Here is a 26,782-nt window from a genome sequence, read left to right on the forward strand (position 1 = left end):
TCGCCAGGTTTCGAGAGGGTGCGTTTCTGGATGAGGTATCGAATATATTGCTTCCCCCTACTTATACCTCCCGAGGAGATCACAAATGTAAAATTAGAGAGGTTAGAGCACGCACGGAGGCTTTCAGACAGTCGTTCTTCCCGCGAACCATATGCGACTGGAACAGGAAAGGAAGGTAATGACAGTGGCACGTAAAGTGCCCTCCGCCACACACCGTTGGGTGGCTTGCGGAGTATAAATGTAGATGTAGATGTAGAGAGGTGCTGCAACATCTGAATGCGGATAGCGTCTGGCCCTGGGGTGGAGGACCAGGATGAACTGAGAGCATGATCTAGCTCCCTCATAGTGAAGGCAGCAATGCAGCACTCACGATTCAGAGAAGAGAAGGGTGTTGCCCAAGCCCCCTCCACTCGTTCCTGATGGATGAAGGCAGGGTGATAGTGGAAAGAGCTCGAAACTTCCGCAAAATGGCGCCCCAAGGTGTTGGAGATAGCAACCGGATCCATGATGACATCGGCACCTACTGTCAGGCCAGAAATGGGGCAATGGATCTTGGTTCCAGAGAGCAGTCTGAGATTGGCCGACATGACAAAGGAAGGTGTGGAACTGTTAAAAGAACTCGTGGATGAAACCCAACTAGCTCTTTTGCTATCCTGAAGAACTCAATGACACTTTGCATGCGTCTGTTTATAATGGAAGCAGTTTGCCAGCGTAGAGTGGCGGTTAAAATCACGGAGAGCACGTCTCCGTATGCGCATTTTGTCGCGGCATGCCTCAGTCCACCAAGGGACTGGGACACGACGTGGTAAAGAGGAAGTGTGAGGAATGGAACGTTCTGCAGCAGCAAGGATAACGTTGGTGAGATTAGTCCACCTGGTCATTGCAACTGAGGAAATCTTGTTCTGCGAAGGTTGCCAGGGAGGAGTAAAGCTGCCAGTCAGCCTAAGGAAGCTGCCATTTGGGCATGCATGTAGATGGGGTAGGAGTCAGCAGATGGAGAGCACACAGGAAACGGTCGCTCGAGTAGGCGTCAGAAAGATTGGACCACTCAAGACGATGGGCAAGCTGGGCCGTGCAAAAGGAGAGGTCCAAATGGGAATAAGTGTGCAAGGAGTCAGAAAGGAAAGTGTATGCTCCAGTGTTAAGGCAGAAGAGGTTGAGTTGATTAAGAATGTCAGCCAAGAGGGCATCTCTAAGGCAGGTCCTGAGAGAACCCCAAAGGGGATGATGTGCATTAAAGTCACAGTGTAGCAAAAACGGTGGAGGTAATTGCCCAATAGGCTGAAAGAAGTCAGCCCTGGCGATATCAAAGGACGGAGGTACATAAATGGTACAGAGGGAGAAAGTCAGTTGGGGAAGGAAAAGGTGAACTGCAACAGCTTGAAGACAAGTAGTCAGGGAGATGGGTTGACTTTGAAGGTCATCCCGTATAAACAGGATCACGCCCACATGAGATGGGATGCTGACCTCAGGGGGAAGGTCAAAACGAATCGGTAAGTAATGTGGAAACCCAAAGTGGTCTTGAGGGTGAAATTTTGTTTCCTGAAGGCAGAGTACAAGGGGATGCTGTAATGCTAGAAGCAGCTGTAAATCCTCTTTGTGGGACCAAAGGCCATGAACGTTCCATTGGAGGACAGTCATGAGGATGAAGAGATGTAGGGGTGTCAACTCGGTGGCCTCCGAGGGACAGCCGATGGAGAGTCGCTACTACAGGGAACAGAAGCAGGAGAATCCTGCTCCATGGGGTACACAGAAGCATCAGCATGGTTGTGCAGTCGGTCTGTGGGATCCAACACTCGAAAAACAGTTGGTGGTGCGCACTGGTGAGACAGAGGCCACCCGGGCTAAGTGACCACGTGGCGACACTGCCAAGCAGGATCTTCGAGTTGGTGAACGAGAAGATTGTTTGTCTTTAGCGGACTTCTTTGAGCCATTCTGATTAGAGGAAGACTTGGGTGTTGTTTGGCTGGAGGGGCGGAAGTCGTCTTGGGAGTGCTCCTTCTGTCCTTTCCTGCCTGCCGGTTGTGTAGAGGGTAGCTTCGCCCCTTTAGCCGAGAGTTTCACAGTTTGTTGCACAGTGGGACGGGGAAACAACGATGTTACCTTGACACTGGGCAACTTCACAAGCTCAGAGCCAAATATGAGGTCGCATGTCTGCGTAGCCATGTCCTTCATGGAGCGAGGGGTAACAAGAACTGAACTATAAGTACCAGACGGGAGAACACAGGGTTTGCGACTCGGCAGTAACTTGTGAGCTACTGGGTAAGGCACTTTTTCCTTTACCTGAATCTATTGAACAGCCCGCTCATCTAGATACATGGGACAATCCCGTGAGGAGGCGGTGTGGCCACCATTGCAGTTGATACAGCGGGGAGGAGGAGGCGGACATTTGCCCTCATGTGCATCCCTGCCACAGGTTACGCATTTGGCTAGGTGTGGACAAGACATTCTAGTGTGATAGAACTGATGACACTGGTAGCAGCACATCGGATTCACAATGTACGGCCAGACTGTGATGATTTCGTATCCTGCTTTAATCTTGGACGGCAGCACCGCCCTATCAAAGGTGAGGAAAAGAGTGCGGCTGGGCACCAAGGAGGAATCGACGGTAATGACACCCTGATCAGTGAGGTAAGATTGTATTTCAGCCTCTGTTAGACAGTCAAGCAGCCTCGTGTAAATTACACCACAGGAAGAATTCAAAGTTCTATGTGCCTCAACACGAACAGGGTAGCCGTGGAGAAGTGAGGCAGCAAGTAGGTGTTGTGATTGAGAATCAGAAGCCATCATCTAGGGGGCCCCTTCACAAGGGGATGCACCCGCCTTAGGTGATTGTTCACACTTCAGGTCATACCACCCGAACATCTGATGGAGGGACCAATGGGCAATCTGGGAAGGTTACAGCTCAGGCAATCACCCCTCCCTAGGCCTGGCCTGTACCAGACGGTACGTGCGAACCCTACCTGTTGACTCTGAGCTGGGAATTACGCATTACCCAGTCACCTTTTATGCATCAAGACGCGTGGTCTGGCCTTCAGGAACATGCAGGGAGGACGAAGATAAAAGAGGATCCTCAAATGCCGAAGCAAAGGAAAGAGAGGAGAAGGGAAACAAAGAAAGGAAAAGGGAGGCAAAAAGAAAGTTGAAACTATTCGCATGTTAGTGACAGAATGCAGAACATTCCAAATAATACCCCAGACATGTTCCCCAATCGAGGGGAAAAAGAATAGCAAGAGGATAGACATACAGCATGGAAGGGAAAAAGTGCTGTAAAGGCTGGGGCCCCATGAACTGAAGCTTGTACAACATGTGTTATCAATTATTATACATAAAATAAACATATAAGAAATACTTTTTGTTTCTTAACATGTGTATACATTTTTCTGGGTGACACTGTATTTTTCTCAATGTCAACATTCTCCTGCGTAGTTCCCACTCAGGTGTCTGAATGCATACATCCGGAATATTTTGCCCAAGAGGATACAGTCATTATTCAACTCTACAGTAGTGCCACCACATCCTCTTGAGAAACACATCAGCTATAGTTTCTCTTTGTTTACAGTAACGACATAGCAAGGTCATGTTGGCTAATGTTATAGGACCAAATCAGTCAATTATCCAAACAGCTACAACTAATGAAAAAGCTATCGCCCTCTTCAGGAACAGGATGTTATTCTGGTCTCTACGGAGGATACCCTTCCAAAGTGGTTGCATCTAATGTACAGCTGTCTGTACCACTGAAACATGTGAAGTCCATGGTTTGTGAGGTTCACAAGGATTTCATATGCACTGATAAATGCTGAATGTAGGAAGAAAATTTATTCTGTTAGCAGAGGGAACGATTTAAGACTACACAGGCAAAAGCCAGGCAATTCAGAGCTTTGAATGCAAGCAAGTATTTTATCACGACCAAAACAATGAGACGGTGCTGCAGTTTGCAAACTTGTGATAACCCATGAACACTGACATAGCACATTCTATTGCCCGCCAGTTCGGCTTCCGTACAGGAGGACATCCATGTTACCAAGCTGGTACTTGGCAAAACTGCATGAACTCTGTTAACCTGCCACCTGCCACCTGCAGCTTGCATCTCGGCTCTTGGCCTGCACTTGGCAGTGGGTGGATGTAAACACCTTCATAACATATGAGTGCTGCAAGTGGAAAGCTATCGCAAAACAATGCAATGACTTCCATCAAATTCTGGAGACTAAGTGCTTAACATCAACATTAGAATTCAAGGACAACCAAAATTCTGACTGGGAAGGAAATGGATGAGGCAACATTTTAGTGCTATCTATAGGTCTGGATCTGGCACATGTGCCAGGAATATTACCTAAAAGTAACATCAGCAGCAGTGTCGAACAAGCCCTCCGCGGGCTCTCCTCTAATACTACTGAGGCCTATGGGTCCTTGACAAGGCGAAAACGCCGAAGATCAACACCTCAACAGAACATGGGAATACAGGCACTCTGCAAGGGTGATGTCATGGCATCCCTAACATCAAATAAAGGTAAAGTGGAAGAATTGTTAAGGTCAGATGATTACTGAAGGACAGATTGACACATTACTACATAGTCAGGCAAACTAGCAAGTGGAGAGGGATTCTACACCCCTTATGATGCTGAGGATCATCTGCTCTTCAACAACTCAGTCATAGACAATGATAATTTAAGGATGCTTTACCCCAGGGAGCCACTGTGGCTTTATGGTCTCCCAAAAATAAAGAGCAAGTCCTTCCAACACAGCATAGGCAAACATCTGGCACATCTGCTGAAACCTCTTGTGGGTCATTGTCCATACCAAGTCATTGACAAGAGTTTGTGAAAAAGCTCTAAGGGGTATGCCTGGACAATTGTGACCTAGTCAATTTCACGTCATATCTCTCTCCACATGGGTGCGCCACTGGAAAACTCCATGGTACTACTCAAGGGTCAGTTTGATGACGACATGGTTAAACTGTTCCAACATTTGCTCACCACCACCTACTTCCCATGTGGTAGGAAATTCTGTGAGAAATGGACAAAGTCACCATGGGGTCTCCTCTAGCTCAAGACATTGCTAAATTATATACGTAACTCCTGAGAGAAAATAGCTCTCAAAATTGCACACCTGAAGCCAAAATCATTCTACAGATATGTAGAATACAGCTTCATGGTCTGGTGGCATCGTGAAGAAAACTTGACACAGGTTCCTATGTCACTTTAACAGCTTACATGACATCACATTCATATGGAGATGGAAGAAAATCAATGACTACTGTTCCTAGACATCTGATGAAAAACAATCTTCAGTCTGGTACACAGAGCCAGAGCCATTTGCATCAAAATAAGTGTCGAAATTTCTTGGCGAATTAGAACTGTGTAAAAAGACTAAGACTTCAACTTGGAAGCTTTGCCTTACATGGGCAAGTGGTTTACTGACTGAGCTATCCAAGCACGACTCACAACTTCTGAACATTGCGGATTTAGCACTCCTGCAGAGTGAAAATTCATTCTGTAAATGAGAGTATACCAGCCGAGTTAGAGCATCTGCGGGAAACTTTCCACAAGAATAACTACAATAAGACAAAAACAAGAAGCACTCTTCAGCCAAACAGGAGAAAAGAAGACAAGCTGCAAAAAGAGATCAAATGCTTAGCATTCATTCTGTACGCAGTTAGGATAATGCAGAAATACCACATATAAACTATCTTCTACACAACACACAAAAGCGAAGCATGTTTCATTAAATCAGATCAACTAGGACTGCAGATGCCTTGTATGTACAGTTATCAGGCAGCATGCAGTATATCGGCCAGGCGCAGCTTTGTGTCTGGCAGCAGTATATGGAGCAAGTCAGAAGCATCCACTCTGACCAAACAACAAGTCTGAAGTGGTAGAGCACAGTATCAACAAAGGACTCATGTTTGGTTTTGAACAGACGTAGGTGCTGAGGTGTGCCAAAGCGTTCTGCAACACTGCTCTCTAAGAAGAGAAAGGAAGATATGAGTTTAACATCCTGTCAACATTGAGATTATTAGGGATGGAGAACAATCTCTGTTTCAAAGATGGGAAGGAAGTTGGCCGTGCCCTTTCAAAGGAACCATCCCAGCATTTGCATTAGCAATTTAGGGAAAACCTAAATCTGGATAGCTGGAATGAATCTGAACCGTTGTCCTGAATGCAAGCCCCACGTGCTAAGCACTGCACCATCTCGCCCAGTTGTATTTTGAGAAGCAGTGGTAATAACATTACATGACAATCTCATCAAAAGAGACAACAATTTTCATGGGATTTGGCAATAGTGAAAGGCCATCAAGAACTTGGTCAGAAAGCAGCTGACAGAATGGGCAGGGAATACCAGGAATCTACATCTGGACCCCCATCCCACAAGGACCTACTCCATCACTTTTTGCAATACTTTCTTTGGATGGAACACAATTGGCCAACCTGCTATCTCCTCACCAGCAGTGTCAGAGTCCAGTGACAATAAAAGATAACACAAAACAGGAAACTATCACTTCACCTGAAAATGATGAGTAGGAAACACTAAATATTGCTACAAGACAATGCTGCCAATCAGCTGATATTCTGAGATTTCAGCAATGAAATAAAACAGTGAAGTTGTAATCAGGCATCATTTGGAGCAACAGCAGTTTTGTTACAGAACAGATATACATTTAATGCACAGTGTCGCTTCAAAGAATCGGCAAGTGCATTTTCTCTGGTGTTTCGGTAGATATCTTCTACTTCATATTTGCAATGTGTAGCTGGAGTAAACTGCAACAAACATTGCTCATCACATCTATCATGCAATGCCCAGTTTTGATGGAAAATATCTGTTTGTTCCCTGTAACAAACAAGATTACTTTTAAAGTGGGGTATTAAGTGCTCATTCAATAGAGCAGTCCCTAATTAGTCTAGTGCAATATTCAATCTAGTTATATGTATTAACAGTGGAAGTGAAACATGATGAACAACCAGTACTCCAGTGGGTATTGATAAAACAGTTATTGCATTAGACTATCTCGGGAACCATCAAATGGGCAAGTAAAATTTTGCTTTACAAATAATTTTGCTTGTAACAGAAAACACACATTTTGCATCGACACTGGGCATCGCAGAAAAGACATGATGAGTAGTAGGTCTATTGTATTTGTTTTAGCTGACTCCAGCTAAACACTGAAAGAACAATACTGCAAATATCTGCACAAACATTAGACGAAATGCACTTGATGACTCGTCAGAGGGAAACCCAGTATATGAGTAAGAATATTTAACATTTGTGGTATATCCACAGACAAAATGCACTTGACAACTCTGCAGAGGAACACACGGTATATGTGAAAGAATATTTAACATTTGTGGTATACCCAGTGTCAGAATGAAGAAATGGTTGTTCACTGGTGGTGTGACTGTGAACACAAGTGTTCAGGGTAAAGACCACCCGAATTTAGCTTCTGAAATGGAGTGAGTCGTCTTGAAAAAATTAATAAGTTGAGGTTCACCATCATAAGGACATGTGGCAAACATTTCACCCGTAACTAATATCAAAGTCAAAAACTGACAGTTATATGACTGCAAACCCTTCTCTAACTTACCCGTGAAGACAGTATCATTCTGGTTACATCAGAATTAATCCCAATTCAAGTTTGACTGATAAAGTGTAAATAATGCACAGTCATAATGAAATTGGTGAAAGCAATAAATAAATTGATATTTCAGTGTGATATACGTAGAGATACTAAATTCTCAGCAAAGGATAGATTGCTCGCAGCAGTGTATCGTCAAGTCTCTGGAGGAGTAAAGCATTCCAAATGCTTAGGGGGGGGGGGGGAGGGGGGGAGGGGGGGGGGAGGGGGTAGAGTCGTCAAACAGACTTCTAAAGGCCTCCGACATCAGTCTGTTGTAGCAAATTTGAAACACGTTTTATGCCCATGTATTATGACATTTCAGGAGACCGAAAATTTCCTCTGTAGAAATCAAGAATCCTGTGAAACCTAGTTCACTCTGTTCGTCTATGAGGCCCAAAAGCAATAGATACCCGTGGCCTTACAGATGCTACGTTCCTTTACTTCTGGAAGACATTCAGTCCAGTTCAGCACTGGCAGCTAATGACCAAAATATGAGCACACAGAATATCAGACCAACAGTGTCACAGGACCTATATTGTATGATTACACAATTTCAGAACAGTCTCTAGAATCAGTTACTTCTGTAAATTACCTTAGAGCACACATAAGGAGCAAGCTGAAGTTGAGGGACCACATACAAATAACTGCAGGTAAGGCAGATGCCAGACAGATTCACTGGAAGAATCCTTAAAACATTTAGTCTGCCAACAAAGGAAGTAGCTTACAAAACAATAATTTTATGAATACTTGAATACTGCTCATCATTCTGGGATACATAGGCAGTAGGATTGACAGAGGAAATAGAGAAGATTCAAAGAATAGTAGGAAAGTATGTTACAGGTTCATTTAATAAGCATGAAATCATCACGGAAGGAAATGCTCAGCTAACTCCAGTGGCAGACTCCGCAAGAGAGACATTCTGCATCACAGTGTGGTCCAAGTTCTGCCCACATATGTTCCTTGAAGAATCAACCAATATATTGCTTCCTCCTACATATACATCATGAAGAGACCATGAAGACAGAATTAGACAGATCTGGGTCCAAACAGAGGCTTATCAGCAATCGTTCTTCCCATGAACCACTCATAATTGTAACAGGAGAAAGAGGGGGTAACAATGGTACACAAAGTAGCCTCCGTCACACACTATGAGGTTGCTGGTACAGAAAAACAGCAACATCAGTGATGAGTGACTTCAGAAGAAGAGGAGGATGAGGAGAGTCAAAGGTCTCAGGCTGTTGTTGAAGTGGTTAAGAATCCTGGGTGAATGATTACAGTTAATCTAGGGCAAATGAAGGACAGGTGTGCGTCAATCAGACCAGAAATGTTTTCAATACAGAACACAGATCAAGAACAAGAAAGTCATTATTGAGTAACTGAACTACAGTATCTTAGTAATAAGGTTATGAGGACGTGTGAGGTTCTGTATATATTGGAGTAGATGTTAGACATGGGAAGCAGCCTAATTATTACAAAGTTGTTGAAATTCAGCCTGAACAGGACCAGAGTGTATAGTTTGTTCTGTGGCAAGGACTGGTAACACCTCTCTTAGTCATGCACTATGAAGAAAGACCACAAGGGTAGTTATAACAGAATAATTGTATTTGACTGAGTGGGTTCACATGATTAAGCTTGGACAAATCTGAGAAATTCTTTGACTTCCTAATGACAATGATTATACAATTTTGGGCACACAACAGTGGAGTCTGCAAGATCAGTAGCAAAGTTTTACAAGACTAGTTCATTTAAATCCAGACATTCATTTGCTAAGTACCATTCTCTAACATGCTCATAAGTTGTAAAGAAGAAACTGGAAGCTCAGTCTAACTTAAAAATAAGAAATAAATGTCAACATAATTTTGTAAAAAAGAAACTATCAGATAATGATGCATAAAGAAATATGGGATTTCTCTGATCTGCAACACAGTAACACCAAAAAAGAATGAGAGAAAATATAGATACCACACTCATACGAAATGGAAGGCAAATTTTAAAGCATTCTCTCACGACGAAAGAAAATGTACTCGCACATCATGAAAATCTACTTACTGCTACAAGCACCAGAAACTGTTGGGTAGTCCTGCCAAATAGAAAGATTCCAGCTGTAAAATACTTCCTATACAGAGATGCATCAACTTCCTTAAACAGAGGGCATTAATTAGTTTTTAATTTAAGAGAGATCATATAGAAAATATTTCATGGCTAGATTTCTGGTTTAGCTACCCATTCCATCACCTCTCATTCACTACTACTACTAGGCCTACTCTAAGAGCAACATGGCACATTGTAGAGGAGTAATAAATTGTATTACAATAACCAAACAAGCCTTATTAACTGTTATGCTATCTTCTTCATTTTCTTAAAGCCCTACTTAGTATTAAGCTACAAAACAAAACTCATTTCCCCTGCTTCAGTAAAAGAAGGGAGTTTCTGAACTAGTCCCTTTTCAACTGGCTCCTTAAGGTGCAAGAAGTCAAAATGTTATTTTTGTGACACAGCAAGGGCAGTTGTAGCATGAGATGACATTCACCTTTATAAATGTTTCATTATGAAATCATATTTGGGAAGGTATAATGAGACACCTGGTCTGAACGAAGAGAACATTCTATATAAAATAAAATCTTGAGTAGTAAGTAGCAGTTTATAATCCAGTAGGCCTCCATTTTATACCAGAAGAACAGGTATTCATGAAATATTTTACTGGAGGTCTCTAAAGACTAGGCAAGACCTATAGTACTGCTACCTGAATGAAATTTTCAGTATGCTGTGGAGTGTATCCTGATAGGAAACTTCCTGGCAGATTAAAACTGTGTGCTAGACTGAGACTCAAACTCGGGACCTATGCCTTTCACAGAGAAATACTCTATCGACTGAGCTCCCCAAGCAGGAGTCACACCACATCAGCACAGCTTTACTTCTGCCAGTACCTCATCTCCTACCTTCCGAACTTCACAGAAGTTCTCTCGTTAAACATGCAAGACTAACACTCCTGGAAGAAAAAATATTGTGGAGACATGGCTTAGTCACACCCCATGGAATGTTTCCAGAATGAAGGAGTGTGCACCAATATGAAACTTTCTGGCATATTAAAACAGTTTTAATCTGCCAGGAAGTCTCATCTCGGTGTACACTCTAACAAAAAAATTTTGTTCTGGAAATTTTCCCTAGGCTGTAGTTAAGCCATGTCTCTGCAGTATACATTCTTACAGGAGTGCTAGTCTCACTAGTTTTGTGGGAGAGCTTCTGTGAAGTTTGGAAGGTAGGAGATGAGGTACCGCCGGAAGTAAAGCTGCGAGAACGGGGCATGGGCTGTGCTTGGGTAGCTCAGTCAACAGAGCACTTGCCGACAAAGGGCATAGGTAACGAGTTCGAGTATCAGTCCAGTACACAATATTAATCTGCCAGGGGGTTTTTAGTACTGTTAATTTACTTTCTTAACACATTAGGTACATAAGTTTGACTTTAGGTTTTAGTAGTGTCTACCTATATTAGAAGGTAATGGAACAAAGCGCACTTGAGTATCAGTAGTGCTAAACTGAAACATACCTACAGAACTGAACACAAATTACTTACATTGTATATACAGCAGTTAATTTGGGACTAACTGAAGTATATTGTGCAAATAAACTTGTATATTATATTACAAAAAGTAATATCTGCTGCCCAAACAGAAATTACTATACTACTTTCATAATCTGCAGTGACACGTCTATCAATTTAGAGCCTGTACACAATTTTGTTTGATGATTTCTCAAAATTTTCTCCACCATAAAAAAGTTAAAAGAACTATCATGTAAGCAGGAACTTCAAGATGAACTTTTCAGTGTACATGGACACACTATTTAACAACCACACCAAAAATGTGAGGAAGAATATAATGAGAAACCAACATAGTGGATATGACTAAAACCTTTAATGTGGAAGACACTGCAACAAATAATAAAACTAATAATTACCAGATAAAAATAAAATTAGTACATCTTGCATCTATCGGTCTAAAATTTCTCTTTCCTATTTACAAATCTTTGGCAATGTTCACAGACATAGCCCCATAAGAAAACCAATATGTTGACTAATTTGTACAGTAGTTTTTAGAGGGGGGCTGAATTTTTTTATATGTATAAATAATTTTTACAAGGCATTGTGGGTACTTTGCAACTCTTACATTTTACACGACAAGGCAATTATGTCATAAATGCAAACTATTTTTGGAACTCTTCTAGATACTTAACAAATGTTTTTGATTTATAACATAACAGAAAGGACTGATTGCTGTGCTGTATGATATATAGTTTTAACTATTTTGTTAACCAATAATACACTATGTGATCAAAAGTATCCTTACAAGTTTGTGGCACCCTCCATCAGTAATGCTGGAATTTAATATGGTGTTGGCCCACCCTTAGCCTTGATGACAGCTTCTACTCTCGCAGGCATATGTTCAATCAGGTGCTGAAAGGTTTCTTGGGGAATTGCAGCCCATTCTTCATGGAGTGCTGCACTTAGGGGAGGTATCGATGTCAGTCGATGAGGCCTGGCACAAAGTCGGCGTTCCAAAACATCCCTAACGTGTTCTACAGGATTTAGGTCAGGACTCTGTGCAGGCCAGTCCATTACAAGGATGTTGTTGTTGTGTAACCACTCCGCCGCAGACCGTGCATTACGAACAGGTGCTCAATAGTGTTGTAAGATGCAATCAATATCCGCGAGTTGCTCTATAACAGTAGGAAGCAAGGAGGTGCTTAAAACACCAATGTAGGGCTGTGCTGCGATAGTGCCATGTGAAACAATGAGGGGTGCAAGCCCCCTCCATGAAAAATATGACCACACCATAACACCACCGCCTCCAAGTTTTACTGTTTCTACTACACACGCTGGCAGATGACGTTCACCAAGCATTCTCCATACCCACACCCTGCCATCGGATCGCCACATTGTGAACCACGATATGTCACTTCACACAATGTTTTGCCACTGTCAATTGTTCAATGTTTATGCTCCTTACACCAAGCAAGGCATCGTTTGGTATTTACCGGCATGGTACGTGGCTTATGAGCAGCTGCTCAACCATGAAATCGAAGTTTCCCCACCTTCTGCCTAACTGTCAAAGTACTCGCAGTGAATCCTGATGCAGTTTGGAATTCTTGTGTGATGGTCTGGATAGATGCCTGCCTATTACACATTACAACCCTCTTCAACTGTCAGCGGTCCCTGTCAGTCAACAGACACGGTCAGCCAGTGCACTTTTGTTCTATACGTGTTCCTTCACATTTCCACTTCACTATCACATCAGAAACAGTGGACCTAGGGATTTTTAGGAGTTTGAAAATCTCACGTACAGACGTATGAAACAAGTGACACATAATCACCTGACCACGTTCAAAGTTCGTGAGTTCCGCAGAGCACCCCATGCTGCTCTCTCATGGTGTCTGATAACTACTGAGGTTACTGATATGGAGTACCTCGCAGTAGGTGGCAGCACAATGCACCTAATATGAAAAACGTATGTTTTTGGGGGTGTTCGGATACTTTTGACCACATAGTGAGTGTCTTCAACAGTAAGCACATATACGTACCCAAGGTTCTCGGGTGTCCAGCCGGATCCGTTCGTCGAAGTTCCACGATATTTCGGGGGATAACCGTTCCGCCATCATCAGGTGGTGCTGATGGAATGATCTGTCTGCGCTGTGCCCGTGGTATTTATGTCCACGGGGTCCCGAGTCGTACCACGGCGCGGGGGGCCGGCGGGGCACCGAGTGGTGGGAGGGGTGGGGGAAGCTGCAGCCACGACCGGTGGTAGGCGCAGTCCATCTCCGTCCACCGTGGCGGAAGGATCTCGCGTCCGCTCGTGCCGTTGCTCTTTGATGGTGTTTAATAACGGTTTCCAGGCCTTGCTAAGTTGAAACCCAGAGTCCCTGTTGATGAGGTTATCTGTTACTCGAATTTCTATGGCCTTCTAGTAGATACTGTCCCAGTAGGCACTTGTGGCAGTCAGGACTTTTATCTCTTCGAATTTCACTGTGCGTCCGGTTTTGCAAATCCTACATCGGCCAAACAGTTCGCACGTTCGAGGACCGATGCAATGAACACGAACGTCACACCCGCTTACGCCAACCCAGCCATTCGGCCCTAGCAGAACACTGCATTGAAACCGGACACACAGCGAAATTTGAAGAGACAAAAATCCTGACTGCCACAAGTGCCTACTGGGACAGTATCTACAAGGAGGCCACAGAAATTCAAGTAACAGATAACATCAACAGGGACATCGGGTTTCAACTTAGCAAGGCCTGGAAACCATTATTAAACACCATCAAAGAGCAACGGCACGAGCGGACGCGAGATCCTTCCGCCACGGCGGACGGAGATGGACTGCGCCTACCACCGGGCGTGGCTGCAGCTTCCCCCACCCCTCCCACCACGCGGCACCCCGCCGGCCGCCCGCGCCGGGGTACGACTCGGGACCCCGCGGACATAAATACCACGGACACAGCGCAGACAGATCATTCCATCAGCACTACCTGATGATGGCGGAATGGTTATCCGCCGAAATATTGTGGAACTACGACGAACGGATCCGGCTGGACACCCGAGAACCTTGGATACAGCACATTCGCCGGGAAAGCCTGAGATCTAATAAGCACATACTTTTTCAATAGCATTCAAGAGCTCATGAAGGAAGTGTGAGGTTTGTTATGGCTTAGAGTAAAATTTTCTGGAAATTTAGACAGGAAATATACTAACCATGAAGGCAAAGACTGCTACAATTCAGATTCCATAAATAAGCCACCCCTCCCCCCAATTGTGATGTTCGTGTTGCAAACCAGATGAAAAAATGACAGCAGTCTTTACCTTCTTATTCGGCAGAATCTCTGTGTCTTCGTGTGCTAAGTTTTACTACAGACTGTATTAAGTATCACATCACTGTACTCCTCAAGGGGTCTAAAATGTTGTAAAAACTTCACAGTTCTGTTTAAAGTAGTTGTTGCAGCATCTCAGAATGTAACAGAAGTTAAAAGATTTTGTCATACAATAAAACAGAAAACAAGGGTCAATTTTAGAAGGAAGTTGAAAGTGCTGTCCTTGAAAGTTGTGTATGTGAACATTTACAACATTCTGATCATGAATAAATTATGACTGACAAGATTAGGTAGCTCATCAGCTTTGCAACAATTGATTTTTAACTTCTATAACGTTTGAGTAAGTCTGACATAATAAAAGAAGATGAAAAATAAAATATCTCACTATTTGTGCCTTGCATAGCTAAGAATTTCGTACTGTAGGCTACTTATTTATACTGATTCTGTTTTATTGCCATAGAAAAAGGCTATAAAAATGATTTTCTTAATACAATGTCAAGCCCACTGCTTTCAAAAATGTACATACCTGTTAAAAAGTCTGTCCAGTTTTAAACTCTGGCAAATTGTCACATGTGCATCAACACTGGGCAACTCCCAAATTTATCTACAAATTTCAGCTTTATTATTCACTCTGCATAAATAAATGAACTGAAATTTACTTTTAATGCATCATAAGAATGACATGAAAAATATTCTGTAATCTACAGTACTTTGACAACCAAATTAGTTTTTGGTCTCTCTGGTAAAAAAGTGAAAAGTGGAGTTGTCCACCTCTGATAAAGAATTTCTCAAGTTTTGGAGTATGGAGCAAAATGTTCTTTGGAACTCAAGATATACTGCATGTATCTGGCTGCCTTGTTCTATCATAACTAAAGATGTCATGTGAGAAAATTGCAACTTGGATTTCACACGATCAATGTTTTTCAGTCCATACTGGTTGACATGGAGGGAGTTACTCTGTTTGGTACACTTCACCACATTTGAATCCACAGTATATTCTGATATTCTACAACAGATCGATGTCAAGGATTTCGGACGACAGTTTGATTCAGCTCCGCTACCCTTATTGTAGATGGGTGTGACCTGATTTTATTTATTTATTTTTTTCCACCTACTGGGTACAGTTTGTTGCTTCAAGGGATCCGTGCTATAAAAACAGGAGCTAACTTCGCCGCAAACTTTATACAGAATCTGACAGGGATTCCACTGAGGCCTGATGCTTTGTTAAAACTGATCAATTTCAGCTCTTTCTCAATATAATTCCCACTTATATCTATATCCCTCATACTTGCAGTGGTGAGAGAATTAACTAGGTCAGTACTCTTTGATTTTCTTTTGTAAAGGAAAATTTGAAAATAAAGTTAAAATTTCAGCTTTTGCTTTGCTACTGCCAAGTTCAGTTGTTGTCCCCTCTATAAATATGTGTGCAGTAACGTTTTGCCACTAACAGCCAACACATATGACCAGCAATTCTCTGAGTTCTGAGAAATCTGTTGATAAGATCCTGCTACGGTAGTATCTGAAAGCTTCAGCTTTTCTGACAGCTCAACTTGTTTCCCTTAGTATCTCTCTATTTACAGCTCTTATCTTTGTGTTATGCCTACTGTAACATAGTCACTGTTTCTTTAGAAATTTCTTTACCAAGAATGTATCCCACAAATGGTCTTTTCCATCAAGAATTGTTGCATTAAGTGCGTGTCTACCTAGAGCTTAGTCAATTATTCTTCTAACTTGAGCCACAATTCTTATACATACTCCAGACCACAGCTTGAACTTCCTCTTTCAGTTACAAGACTTGTTTTAATTGCCTTTTGTTGCTACATAGGTATGGAAAAAATACCACTCAAAAGCTAGTGTTCACTGTTTTCCATCATGTGTTTGTGTGTGCCACGCATCAATCTTCTATACATAAGTGGTTGTCTTTCCCTAATTTTATGAGTTCACATGTTACACTCAGTTTTTCATAGCTGGCATTTAGTGTTTTTCTTTAAAAAAAAATGTTCATGATGAATAATTTACTTTCTTCCACAAATTGAACTAGCCTTTCACCCCTTTCGTTCCTCTCATCGATTCCATGGCAGTCTACTGAGACATCGCCCTGTTTTTTTTATACCGACTTTGGCATTTAAGTCCCCAATTACCAGTTTAAAGTGGCAGTCTCGTCCTTTGTTATGTGCATTTTTTATTTCTTCGTGAAATGCTTCTACTTCTTCATCTGAATAGTTTGCTGTAGGGGTGTATACTTGGACTATTTGTAGTTTGTATCTTTTTGATTTTTAATAACAAGCCTTGCTACTCTGCTTGATATTCCTTCTATTATTGATACTTTGTCTTTTTCATCTTTATTTATTACGAAACCCACACCCTTTGTTCTACCATGTTCTTTTCCGAAGTGATACAGAACATTTTCTGACTTCAGAGTTACACACTGTTCCACTTTATAATGTACTTCACTCAGACCACCTACAGTCCATTTTATTTTCTTCAATTCTTCTCCAATTTTGCTTAGTCTGTATTCACCCACAAGTAACTGGCAGTTTAATAACTTCATTAAATAACTATTCCATGATTTTTATTGGCCTGTCAGGCATAAATTATCAATACAACCTTGAAATAACATACTGGAAGACAAAACAACTGTAGAAGATGACAAACATATGAAGGAGATGACAACCTCAGAAACAAGCGAAGCAAAGAAACATGATCCATGTGTCGTGTCAAAGTATAATGAATAACATAATTATACAATGTATAGAGTGAAAATTTGCTACGGTATACCTTAGGTATGTGACAATAGATGTATCTGTTCATTCTATCAAATGATCACTGTAAATTCACTTATAGAGTATTATCTTTATTCTCATTCTGCTTTTAATCTGTCTTTGTGTAACATGGTTGATATGTTGATAATGCTACTGTTTATGCATACAGACCTGAAGATGGCGCATCACAGTGCCGAAACTGGTAACTACACAATAAGTAAGATAGTAAGGACAGCTGTAAGAGTTTCCTTTTCTTACAACAGTGAACAGCCTTGGTCCCCAAGAACTCCAGCCAAAAGGACGGACATACAAAAACTACCACTATTTTCTTTCCTATTCCACTTGCAAATGGAGCAAGGGAAAAACTATAGTCAATATGCCTCCATATGAGCCGTGATTTCTCTCATTTTTATGCAAAATGTACTTTGATGGCAGTAGAATCATTAAGCAGCTAGCTGCAAGTGTGTGTTCTCTAAACTTTCTCAACAGTGTTGTGTGGAAAAAACATTGTCTTCCCTCCAAGGATTGCCATTTCAGTATTGAGTACTTGTAGCATCTCCATGAGACCCGCACATTGACTGAATCTAGACCTGCACATTGACTGAATCTACCGATGAAACATCTATGGGCAAGCTTCTGAATTGCTTTGATGTCTTCTTTTAATCTAACCTGGTGGAGACCCCAAACAATTGTGCATGGCTTGCACAAGTTTTATTCACATGGTATCCTTTGTTGATGAGCTTTCCTAAAACTCTCCCAATAAATTAAAGTCAACCATTTGCCTTCTCTGCTACCACCCCTGCATGCTCATTCCATTTTGTATCGCTTTGCAATGTTATGCCAAGTTACTTAATTGACATGGTTTTATCAAGCAGCACACCACTAGAACTGTATTCAAACATTACAATTATTTTTTTTCTTACACATCTGAATTTACATATATTTCTCTACATTTACAGCAAGCTGCCATTCATCCCATTAAAAGAAATTCACTCAATCATTTTTTATCCTTCTACAATTATTCTCCAATGATACAATGATGATACAATTGGAGAATATGTAATTTGGAACAGAGGTTTTCTCAAAAGTTTTCACTTAAATCTGTGGCAAAGTCTGGTGTTTGAGAGAATGATCAAGTTATCACTTTGTTCCCTCCCTTCATACTGAGTCTTGCACAATCAATCTCATGAGCAGTTTCTGTTTCTGTCTTGGTGGATTTGTATCCCTTGACTACTTCAATTAATACATACTACACACTACAGCTATTGCTAGCCTATCCTTTCACTATACTCCTGGATCCACCCCGAAAGTCTCACTGCTGTCTATTTAGGGTTTCAGCCAGTTTTCTCTACCTAGTGTATATGACCTTCATTGCTTCTTTAAGAATGCTTCAAACTCAGACATTTTGCTGCTAAATCTCCAGCCACAATGAATGTATGTAAAACTGACCACATCTAAAATTAATTTCTAAAATGAAAGTACTAAAATGATAATTCATGCAGAGTTAAAACTTCACTAACAGTGTTTAATGTAAGTTATCAAACAATGGAAAATTTGGTATGGGATACTCGGAACATGAATTAGGATACATTGCTGTTCGCCACATAGAGATGGTGTTGAGTGACAGACATGCACATTAAGTCCACCAAGTAATCCTTCCTCAGACTTATGGGACAAAAGGGACACACACACACACACACACACACACACACACACACACACACACACACACACACACACACGAGAGAGAGAGAGAGAGAGAGAGAGAGAGAGAGAGAGAGAGAGAGGTAGGTAGGTGGAGGGATCGATTTTTCTATACCTGAAGGAAGATTGTTTTCAATAGATTAGACTACTTTTGAATGTACTTGAAATGTGTGTGTCTGTTGCTCAATCCCTTCTCTATGCAGTGCATAGCAATCTATCATAATTCACAGTATAGGTTGTGGGAGCGAACTTTCTTCCCTACTGTAAAACTACCCCAAAAATTTTAATAGCCACAGGAAATACTGAACTTAGTGACACCACCACTGCTTTGACCCATGACATGAAAGCAACGTATGTAAATGCAATATGCACAAAATATATGTCACAGTAAGTACTGTGGTTATCTTTATAACATCACATTCATAGCATTGTCAACTCACAACCAACTGTCAACTTCCAAACTAATCTAGAGCTTAAAGAATTTCTATGTCACCACAAAATAATACCTAAGTAATACAAACAACAGCTTTTACCATGTACACCAGTTGATGCTGATGGTAGCAACCATTACCCCATATTTTACACCTGAAATATTCTAATTCAGTCAAAACTAATAATCTATATAAATAAAAGTTTACTGGAATTCCATACATGGGATATGTTGTTAGCAAAACCCTCATGTTCTTTTCCTGAAAACTTAAATCTCCGAAGTGCTTCACCGATTACTTCAAAATTTTGATACAATACTGAATGTGAATATGTTTTTTTATATACCTGTTTTTTTTAAATACACATAATAAATACATAACATATAAAGGGGAAATATTATTACCAAAAATATTGAAAAGTTCTCAGCCGATTTACTTCAAATTTTTACACAATACTCTAATGAACATTTGGACACACATAGGATATATATTTTCAATATATATGATATGTAAATAAACAGGATGTTTGTGCTAACCTGAGACAACAAAATATCTCAAAAACAACGCATCATCCACAAAAAGTTTCTAGGTAAAGTTTCTAGGTAAACAGTTGATATTAGGAAAGGGGACATGTGTCTGTGCTACAACTGGCCATCATCTAACCCAGCGAGGGCTGGGTCAATTTTGTATTTTCAAACTGGAAACCCCCCCCCCCCTTTCCCCTTATCCATTTTTAATGCATATTCGTATTCTATCGAGAAACATCAAAAGTGCCAGTTTTTGCAATTAAGCACCAATGCATTTGATTCTACATTCATTTACAATGTATGAGGGGCACTCAGTAAGTAATGCGACAGTATTTTCCTCCCTCCCCCCCCCCCCTCCCCCAAATGCAGGTTGGTTTATTCAGGATTCCAATACACCAGCATATGTAAACAGTTGTGCTATTGTATACCAGTTTGTATAACGCAACAAGCAAGTATGAGCAATATGTATATAGACATAGCCTGTTGCACAAGGTGCTTTATGTTTTTAAATATTTTAGCGGTGAGAAACCTTTTATAATGCAATATTTTTATGTACTTGACCTCTTACACAAGAGGCCTGCATCAAATGAAAATGTTTTACAACAAAAGATTTTCTTACTTGTAGATGACAGCGTAGTCTGTTGAAACTGGTTGTCTTAAATAACAAAGGAATATTTTATGCGATCTTGGCTGTTGAATGTTTTTAGCAATTAAACAGATGGTCCTTCAATTCTCACAGAGTAAGAAATTTCAGTATTATGCCGCATTCTTTCGACTACAAAACCTTATTTTTTCAACATAATCACCGTTTAATGTGACAGATTTACACCACCTTAATTGAATGCCTGTATGCCCACATGGTACTACTCTAGTGGTTGACATTGAAACCAACATGTTGCTGCATCAGCAACCTCCCCATCATCCACATACTGCCTCCCACTGAATGAATCCTTCACTGGGCCAAACAGATGGAAGTTGGAAGGTGTAAGATACAGGCTGTAGGGTGGATGAGGAAGAACAATCCAATAAAGCCCTGTGAGCATTACCAACAGTGATGTCCAGTTGAGCAAGATGTTTGATTGTGATCTATCAGTCACCTCGAATGAGTGTGTCCGCACGTTCAACCACTGCAGGAGTCACAGCTGCATGTGGACAACGGTATGTTGGAGTTCGGAGAGATTTGTGCAACCTTACTGCGATGACAGATGCCTCACCCAATGGCGCACCATGCTTTTGTTCACTGTCAGACTTCCATAGACATTCTGCAAGTGGCTATGAATATCTTCAATGCTCTGGTTTTCTGCCAAAAGAATTTCAATGGCAGCTCTCTCCACAGAACACATCTCCATTACAGGCAAACTTTTGAAGGCTAAGTGTAGCAGCGCCACCTATCGGAACTTTATAAAACTGTACGGGCTGAAGTGGGAATATTCCATGACGTCCCATAACAAACTCTGCATTTTTCAACCAAAATTGGCTGAGAAAAAAAAAATGCACTGCATTACTTATTGCACACCCCTCTGTCTTCTAATGGATGTCTGAAGTTTACTTTAGTGTTACAAACCTGATGGTACAGTAAAATATGGTTCACCATTTCAATGTCTGGTTAGAAGCTATGTTCAGTGTGACCCAGGAACAGCAACATCGATGTCTGTTCCCAGTGTATTGTTGAGCCCCTTACCTTTCACCATAGGGGTGCTTGACTTTGGTGAGCCCCTTGCCTCTCACCACGTTTTAGTGAGCATTCACGGCAGGTGCATCTGTCATAGCTCCGTTGACGTTTTACCTTATTGTAATGGTTGTGGTTTGTATCCCACCGGTAGCACTGTAGCGGCCAATGGAAGATTTACAGCAGTTGGATGAAAACACACACCAAAATCAATCACCCTGGTGGTGGGGTTCAAAATGGTTTAAATGGCGCTAAGCAGTATGGGACTTAACATCTGAGGTCATCAGTCTCCTGCACTTAGAACTAGGCCCACTTAAACCTAACCAACCTAAGGACATCACACACATCCATGCCCGAGGCAGGATTCGAATCTGCGACCTTAGCAGCAGCGCAGTTCCGGACTGAAGCGCCTAGAACCGCTCGGCCACAGCGGGGGGGAGGGTCCAATGTGTAACTTTTACCCTGGTTACCTAAAACCATTCTCCCATCGGTTACATAAAATTATTTTACTAACGGTCGTGCACTAAAGTAAAAGTGTGCACACTTGCAGTGTTCTCAATCTTAAACCAATTTTAAAATAATTTGATATCAAAAAGTTTTTATCCTTTAAACAAGCATTTACTCCACAGTATTGTTTCAAGTGGTTCAAATTACGACAGCGACTCACCTTGAAAATGGTTGTAAAGTTATGCGCCCATTATCAGCCCAAATAGTGGAAGAAGAAATGAGACCATCCCAGGTGCACACCAGAAAGATGATGGAATATAGCCCCCCCCTTTTTTTATAGTGATATCAGTACCATCTAATCACAGTTCCTGAACATATGAGCAACATCCATTGTTTTCTAGTGTCACAGAAAAAAATATACAACATATTTTTCCTTCTGAGGTCCTTTATTAGAAACATTATGTCTTGGCAAGGTTAATATGCTTGAAGGTTGTTTATTCTGACATCTACCGATAAATGTTTGTTCTAGAAAACAGAAACTAAATGTATGAAAAGACAGAGACTCATCCTTTTTTCTGTCTTTGAACAACTTATTTTTCACGGCCATTTAAAGTAAACAACGTTTTTAATACTAGACTACTCCTATAAAATTCTAGATGCCAAGAAACCTACTCACCAACTCCCAGTTGCAAAACCTACAAATCCCAACAGCAAACACATCCCTCCTCCCACGCATCATCAGTCCAAGAGGTTGTTAATCTCCTCAAAAACAACAAAGCTTCTAGGGCAGATGGGATATTGGTAGAAAAACTGAAATTAGCTACAGAAAACACACAAAACATATATAAACAGCAGCCCTGAACATATGGGCCAGCAAGAAACTCCTTGAAAACTGGGCCTCAGCTGCTATCCACCCAATACACAAAAATAGAAGCGTAACAGATTGTGGTAAGTACAGAGGAATATTTCTCCTTGCAGTAACATACAAAATCTTTTGCAAAAACTTCAAACAACATGTAACAAGACAGCTGGATGAAAAGCCAAAGTCACTGCTCCCAAGGATATCAAAGGAGCTAAAACTGCAAAGAAATTTAGCGAATGGATCTCGGTGAAATAGTTGCTGTCAATCAAATGAAAATCAAATTAGATAGTGCATACCATGCTTGCAGAAAAATTTACACATTGAAAAATCTATCAATGAATATCAAACTAAGACACTATAACACAACAGTCAAACTGTCAGTTCTCTGTGCAGCAGTGTGCCTTTCCCTAATCAAGGAGATCCCAAAAGGAATCCTCTAATTACTAGAAAGAAAACTGCTGCGAAAGATAGTGGGTCCGAGGATCCTACCAGATATGAGACAATGGTAACACCTAATCAAAGTCTACCGACACCAAGAAAACGTCACCACCTCGCACACATGTACATAATGGGCTCCCACAGGTTGCCCTATAAGATCTTCAAAACAGCCAACAAGTGTAAAATCACTGGCTCCCTGTGGATCAAGCAAATAGAGAAGGATCTTGCAGAACTTCGTATTAGGCAATGCTTAATAACTAACAGAGGTGACTATCATTTAACTATTGAAACTGACCCTTCCTAACATCCCTAATGTCACTGGGAATTCTTTTAATAAAAAAAAGCTACAAATGAAACTTGCAAAAATTTAATTCCCACTAATGAATTTGGTAACTGGAAAGTCTTACTTCATAACACTGACTAGCTGTGAATTATGACTTATTTCACCTGACTTATGAATATTATCTCACTCCTGATTATCATAATCTTTATGGAGACTAATGAGACTGAGTAATCCCGTGCAGTTGTTAGCTATTTACAATTTAAATGAATTTCTTAATCTAGTGAATACGATCCTCAATTGAAGTAATCTTCAAATCAGACTTTATGTATTCTACCGTAGTGCTCCACACTGTACATTGCACTGGCTCCAATGGCTGCAGGAAGTATTACGCATTCACTTTGATAACACTGGTTGGGAATATGAGAGAGAAGCCTTACTCCTGGGAGTAATGCATCGCACAATGAGGCTAAAAATTATGGTCTACTGTTTGCTATATTCCACACAACTAATAACGCTTGATGTTTGGCTCCCCAGTGATCATGTGACTACTGGTAACTAGGACCTACTGTAACGAGAATGCAAAGCCATTTCACAGCATTTCATTACAGAATATTATGCTCTTATAGTGACAATATATAATAACAGTTATTCCCTTACACTACTGTAACTTATACAAGATAAATACATCCAGTTCCTAGAAAACATTTTAACTTATGACAGCTGTGCGTGTAACAGCTGCAATGCTGATACCTAAACAAATAAAAGCAAAAAAAAAAAAATCGCAAGTACATCAGCGAGCTGCGAGTCCGCATTTATTTATTTGCACTGGTTGATAACATCCGCTAACAGGTTTATAAACAATAAAGCCTTCCATGACATAAAGCAGCTAACCTTGGGCAGATTCTGATTGATCCACTACACTATGGTCTGCATTTTCAACTGAGCAACTATATCCACACCAGGCATCCAAACACTACAAGTGCCATCAGCTTCAGGGCTTATTCTATTTATGGCAAAAATCGTTTACAATGAGGTTGTTACAATGATTGGACTGGTCTACATTTAATAGGAACAAGTAGTTTTCAGAAGCGTTCTAGGACTAACCGGGGGGGGGGGGGGCGGACTGGAGCCGGGGACATGCAAGCCAAAGAAAGCTTTCTTCTAAACAGCACTGCTAACATGGAATGGGGAAGCCAAAATTGTTTTCGAGCAGAGTTAGTTTTCAAATTAAAGTTGTGAGCACAAACTGAGTTCATGCGAGCGATTACAAGTACTTACTCCGTCCGAGCAGCCCGCCGGCGGCGGCGGATAGACAGTTTGGACCCCCCCGAATTTTCGGCCCTAGAATAAACCCTGATTTGTACGAAGCATGACACCAAAATTATCTAACCGAACCTAAAAATGTTATTACTCTAAGGGATGAGTGAATGGCTAATAATACTCCTATGTAATCTTTTTTTCTTTCTTTCTACTTTAATGAGCGACAAAGTCGTGCAAGGTATTATCTACTGAACAGCTGAAGGCCGATTAAATGTCAAACTACTTCGCTGAGACTTTTAGAAAGAAAGTTAAGTTCTGGTTGACATCCATGGCCAGATTGTTATTGCTCTTAGCTACATAATGTCATGACATTGTTTTCTGCGCAAATCATTCGAATGACAGCAAAGCATTCTAGTACGTGCGAATGACATAATCCATATCATTTAGGTGAAAGTGTCTGTACAGTCTTACCTGTAATACGACAAAAGTCCATTAGACAGCACAAACCATCTTCGCTGGTATCCTTTTAAATAGTTGGTCCATTTGAAAAGCCATCCTTTCATTTCAGGCTCACTGTGGGACGATTTTACATCAGCCATTTCGGTAAATTATTGTTAAACTATTGCTGGCACATATCACTCCACGTAACGCAGACCACCATTTTCAAGATGGCAGCACCTCAATGCGACGTCTGAAGTATTACTACGCCAGCAAAGCGACGGGGTGTTGCGAATACAGGACACCAAATTAAGATGCAATGCATTGGACGTTGCATCATTCATTGCGCAAATATAGATATACTATATTTTATAGTTGTCTATGAAAGCAAATTCAAGTGTTTTTGTACTTGTGTCCATTGTTTTTTCTGTAATTTTCACTCACAAGTTTCGCCTCCGTGAAACGATTACATTTAGTATTATTACTGGCCGCAGCTGATGTGAAAGAACCCTATAATTTCCTTCGTGGTGTGTTTCACAAAGCAGCAAGTACTGTGCTTCGTGAAAGGCCATCTGCTCACCTGTTATACGTTATTGTAATATTTTATCACTTGTAAATACTTTGAACGCAACACTTGATCTTAGAGGACCAACAGTAGGACACATCTGTAAATTCAAGGGATGTTTTGCAGTCGTTCTGATCTTAAACATTGGCAGGCCCATTTTCTCTTTCTGCTCAGCGAATGTTAACTGATACTCAGTAAAGATGGAATACGCGCGTACGGAAAGACATGTATATACGCACTGAAAAAAATAATCTACAAAAAAAAAAAAAAAAAACATTAGCAAAAGAAAACTATCTTCAGTATGACATGAGTAAACATACTGTTCTTAACATTTTCAGGTCCACAAATCCCCATGTTGAGAGGCAGACATGCCTGCAGCCCCCTCACTGATATGAATGGATGACAAATGAAGCTGAAGATAAAGCAAGGGCATTTTAACAGGATCACATATAACTGCCAACACATTTACTCAATTACATGAAAAGTGCGTTAGTATAAGTTTCTGCCGCTTTAGTCCAAGGAAATTTGTGTGGGTCTCTAAATAATTTGGCAGCGACTCACTGCAACACCTAAACTGTAATTTATATATTTATTTTTTGAGTGATTGACTCATGATATGTTTCCAGCATACAAGTAAGTTGATGATTCCATCTTAGTGCACAGTATTTTTTTTTATTATTAAGCTAGTCACCTCCTTCAGATGTTGCATGGGCTGACTATTTGTGTGCTCACTAACAGCACTTCAGCTAAATAGCAAGCACCAATAATACCATTCCACACAGCCTGAAGAAGACGGTCATATTTGAAATTTTAAATGCACAAATTAAATCAGCCATTAAGCTTAACAGCCAAAAGTGAACCATCAATAGAGAACTGCAAAAATCAGGGACCAAACTGAGCTGAGACATATTATGTATGATTGTAGGG

The 26,782-nt window shown here is 40.9% G+C and overlaps 1 protein-coding gene across 2 annotated transcripts in view; it reads right to left on the reverse strand.

The window, feature by feature from the left end:
• The window catches only part of LOC126100286 (oxysterol-binding protein 1), a 328,991-nt gene extending 303,450 nt beyond the window's left edge, over positions 1–25,541 (reverse strand). The window contains exons 1-2 of one of the 2 annotated variants that reach the window (XM_049910886.1): positions 25,324–25,541; positions 24,871–24,933 (exon numbers count right to left, since the gene is read on the reverse strand). In XM_049910886.1, the coding sequence (XP_049766843.1) occupies positions 24,871–24,933; positions 25,324–25,451 (191 nt within the window). In that variant the 5' untranslated portion in view covers positions 25,452–25,541. The remainder of the gene's footprint in view (positions 1–24,870; positions 24,934–25,323) is intronic. The other variant, XM_049910887.1, reaches the window with a different exon arrangement.
• Between the last annotated feature and the right edge of the window lie 1,241 nt (positions 25,542–26,782).

The sequence above is a fragment of the Schistocerca cancellata genome, chromosome 9 (genome assembly GCF_023864275.1).
Source record: "Schistocerca cancellata isolate TAMUIC-IGC-003103 chromosome 9, iqSchCanc2.1, whole genome shotgun sequence".
NCBI lineage: Eukaryota > Metazoa > Arthropoda > Insecta > Orthoptera > Acrididae > Schistocerca > Schistocerca cancellata.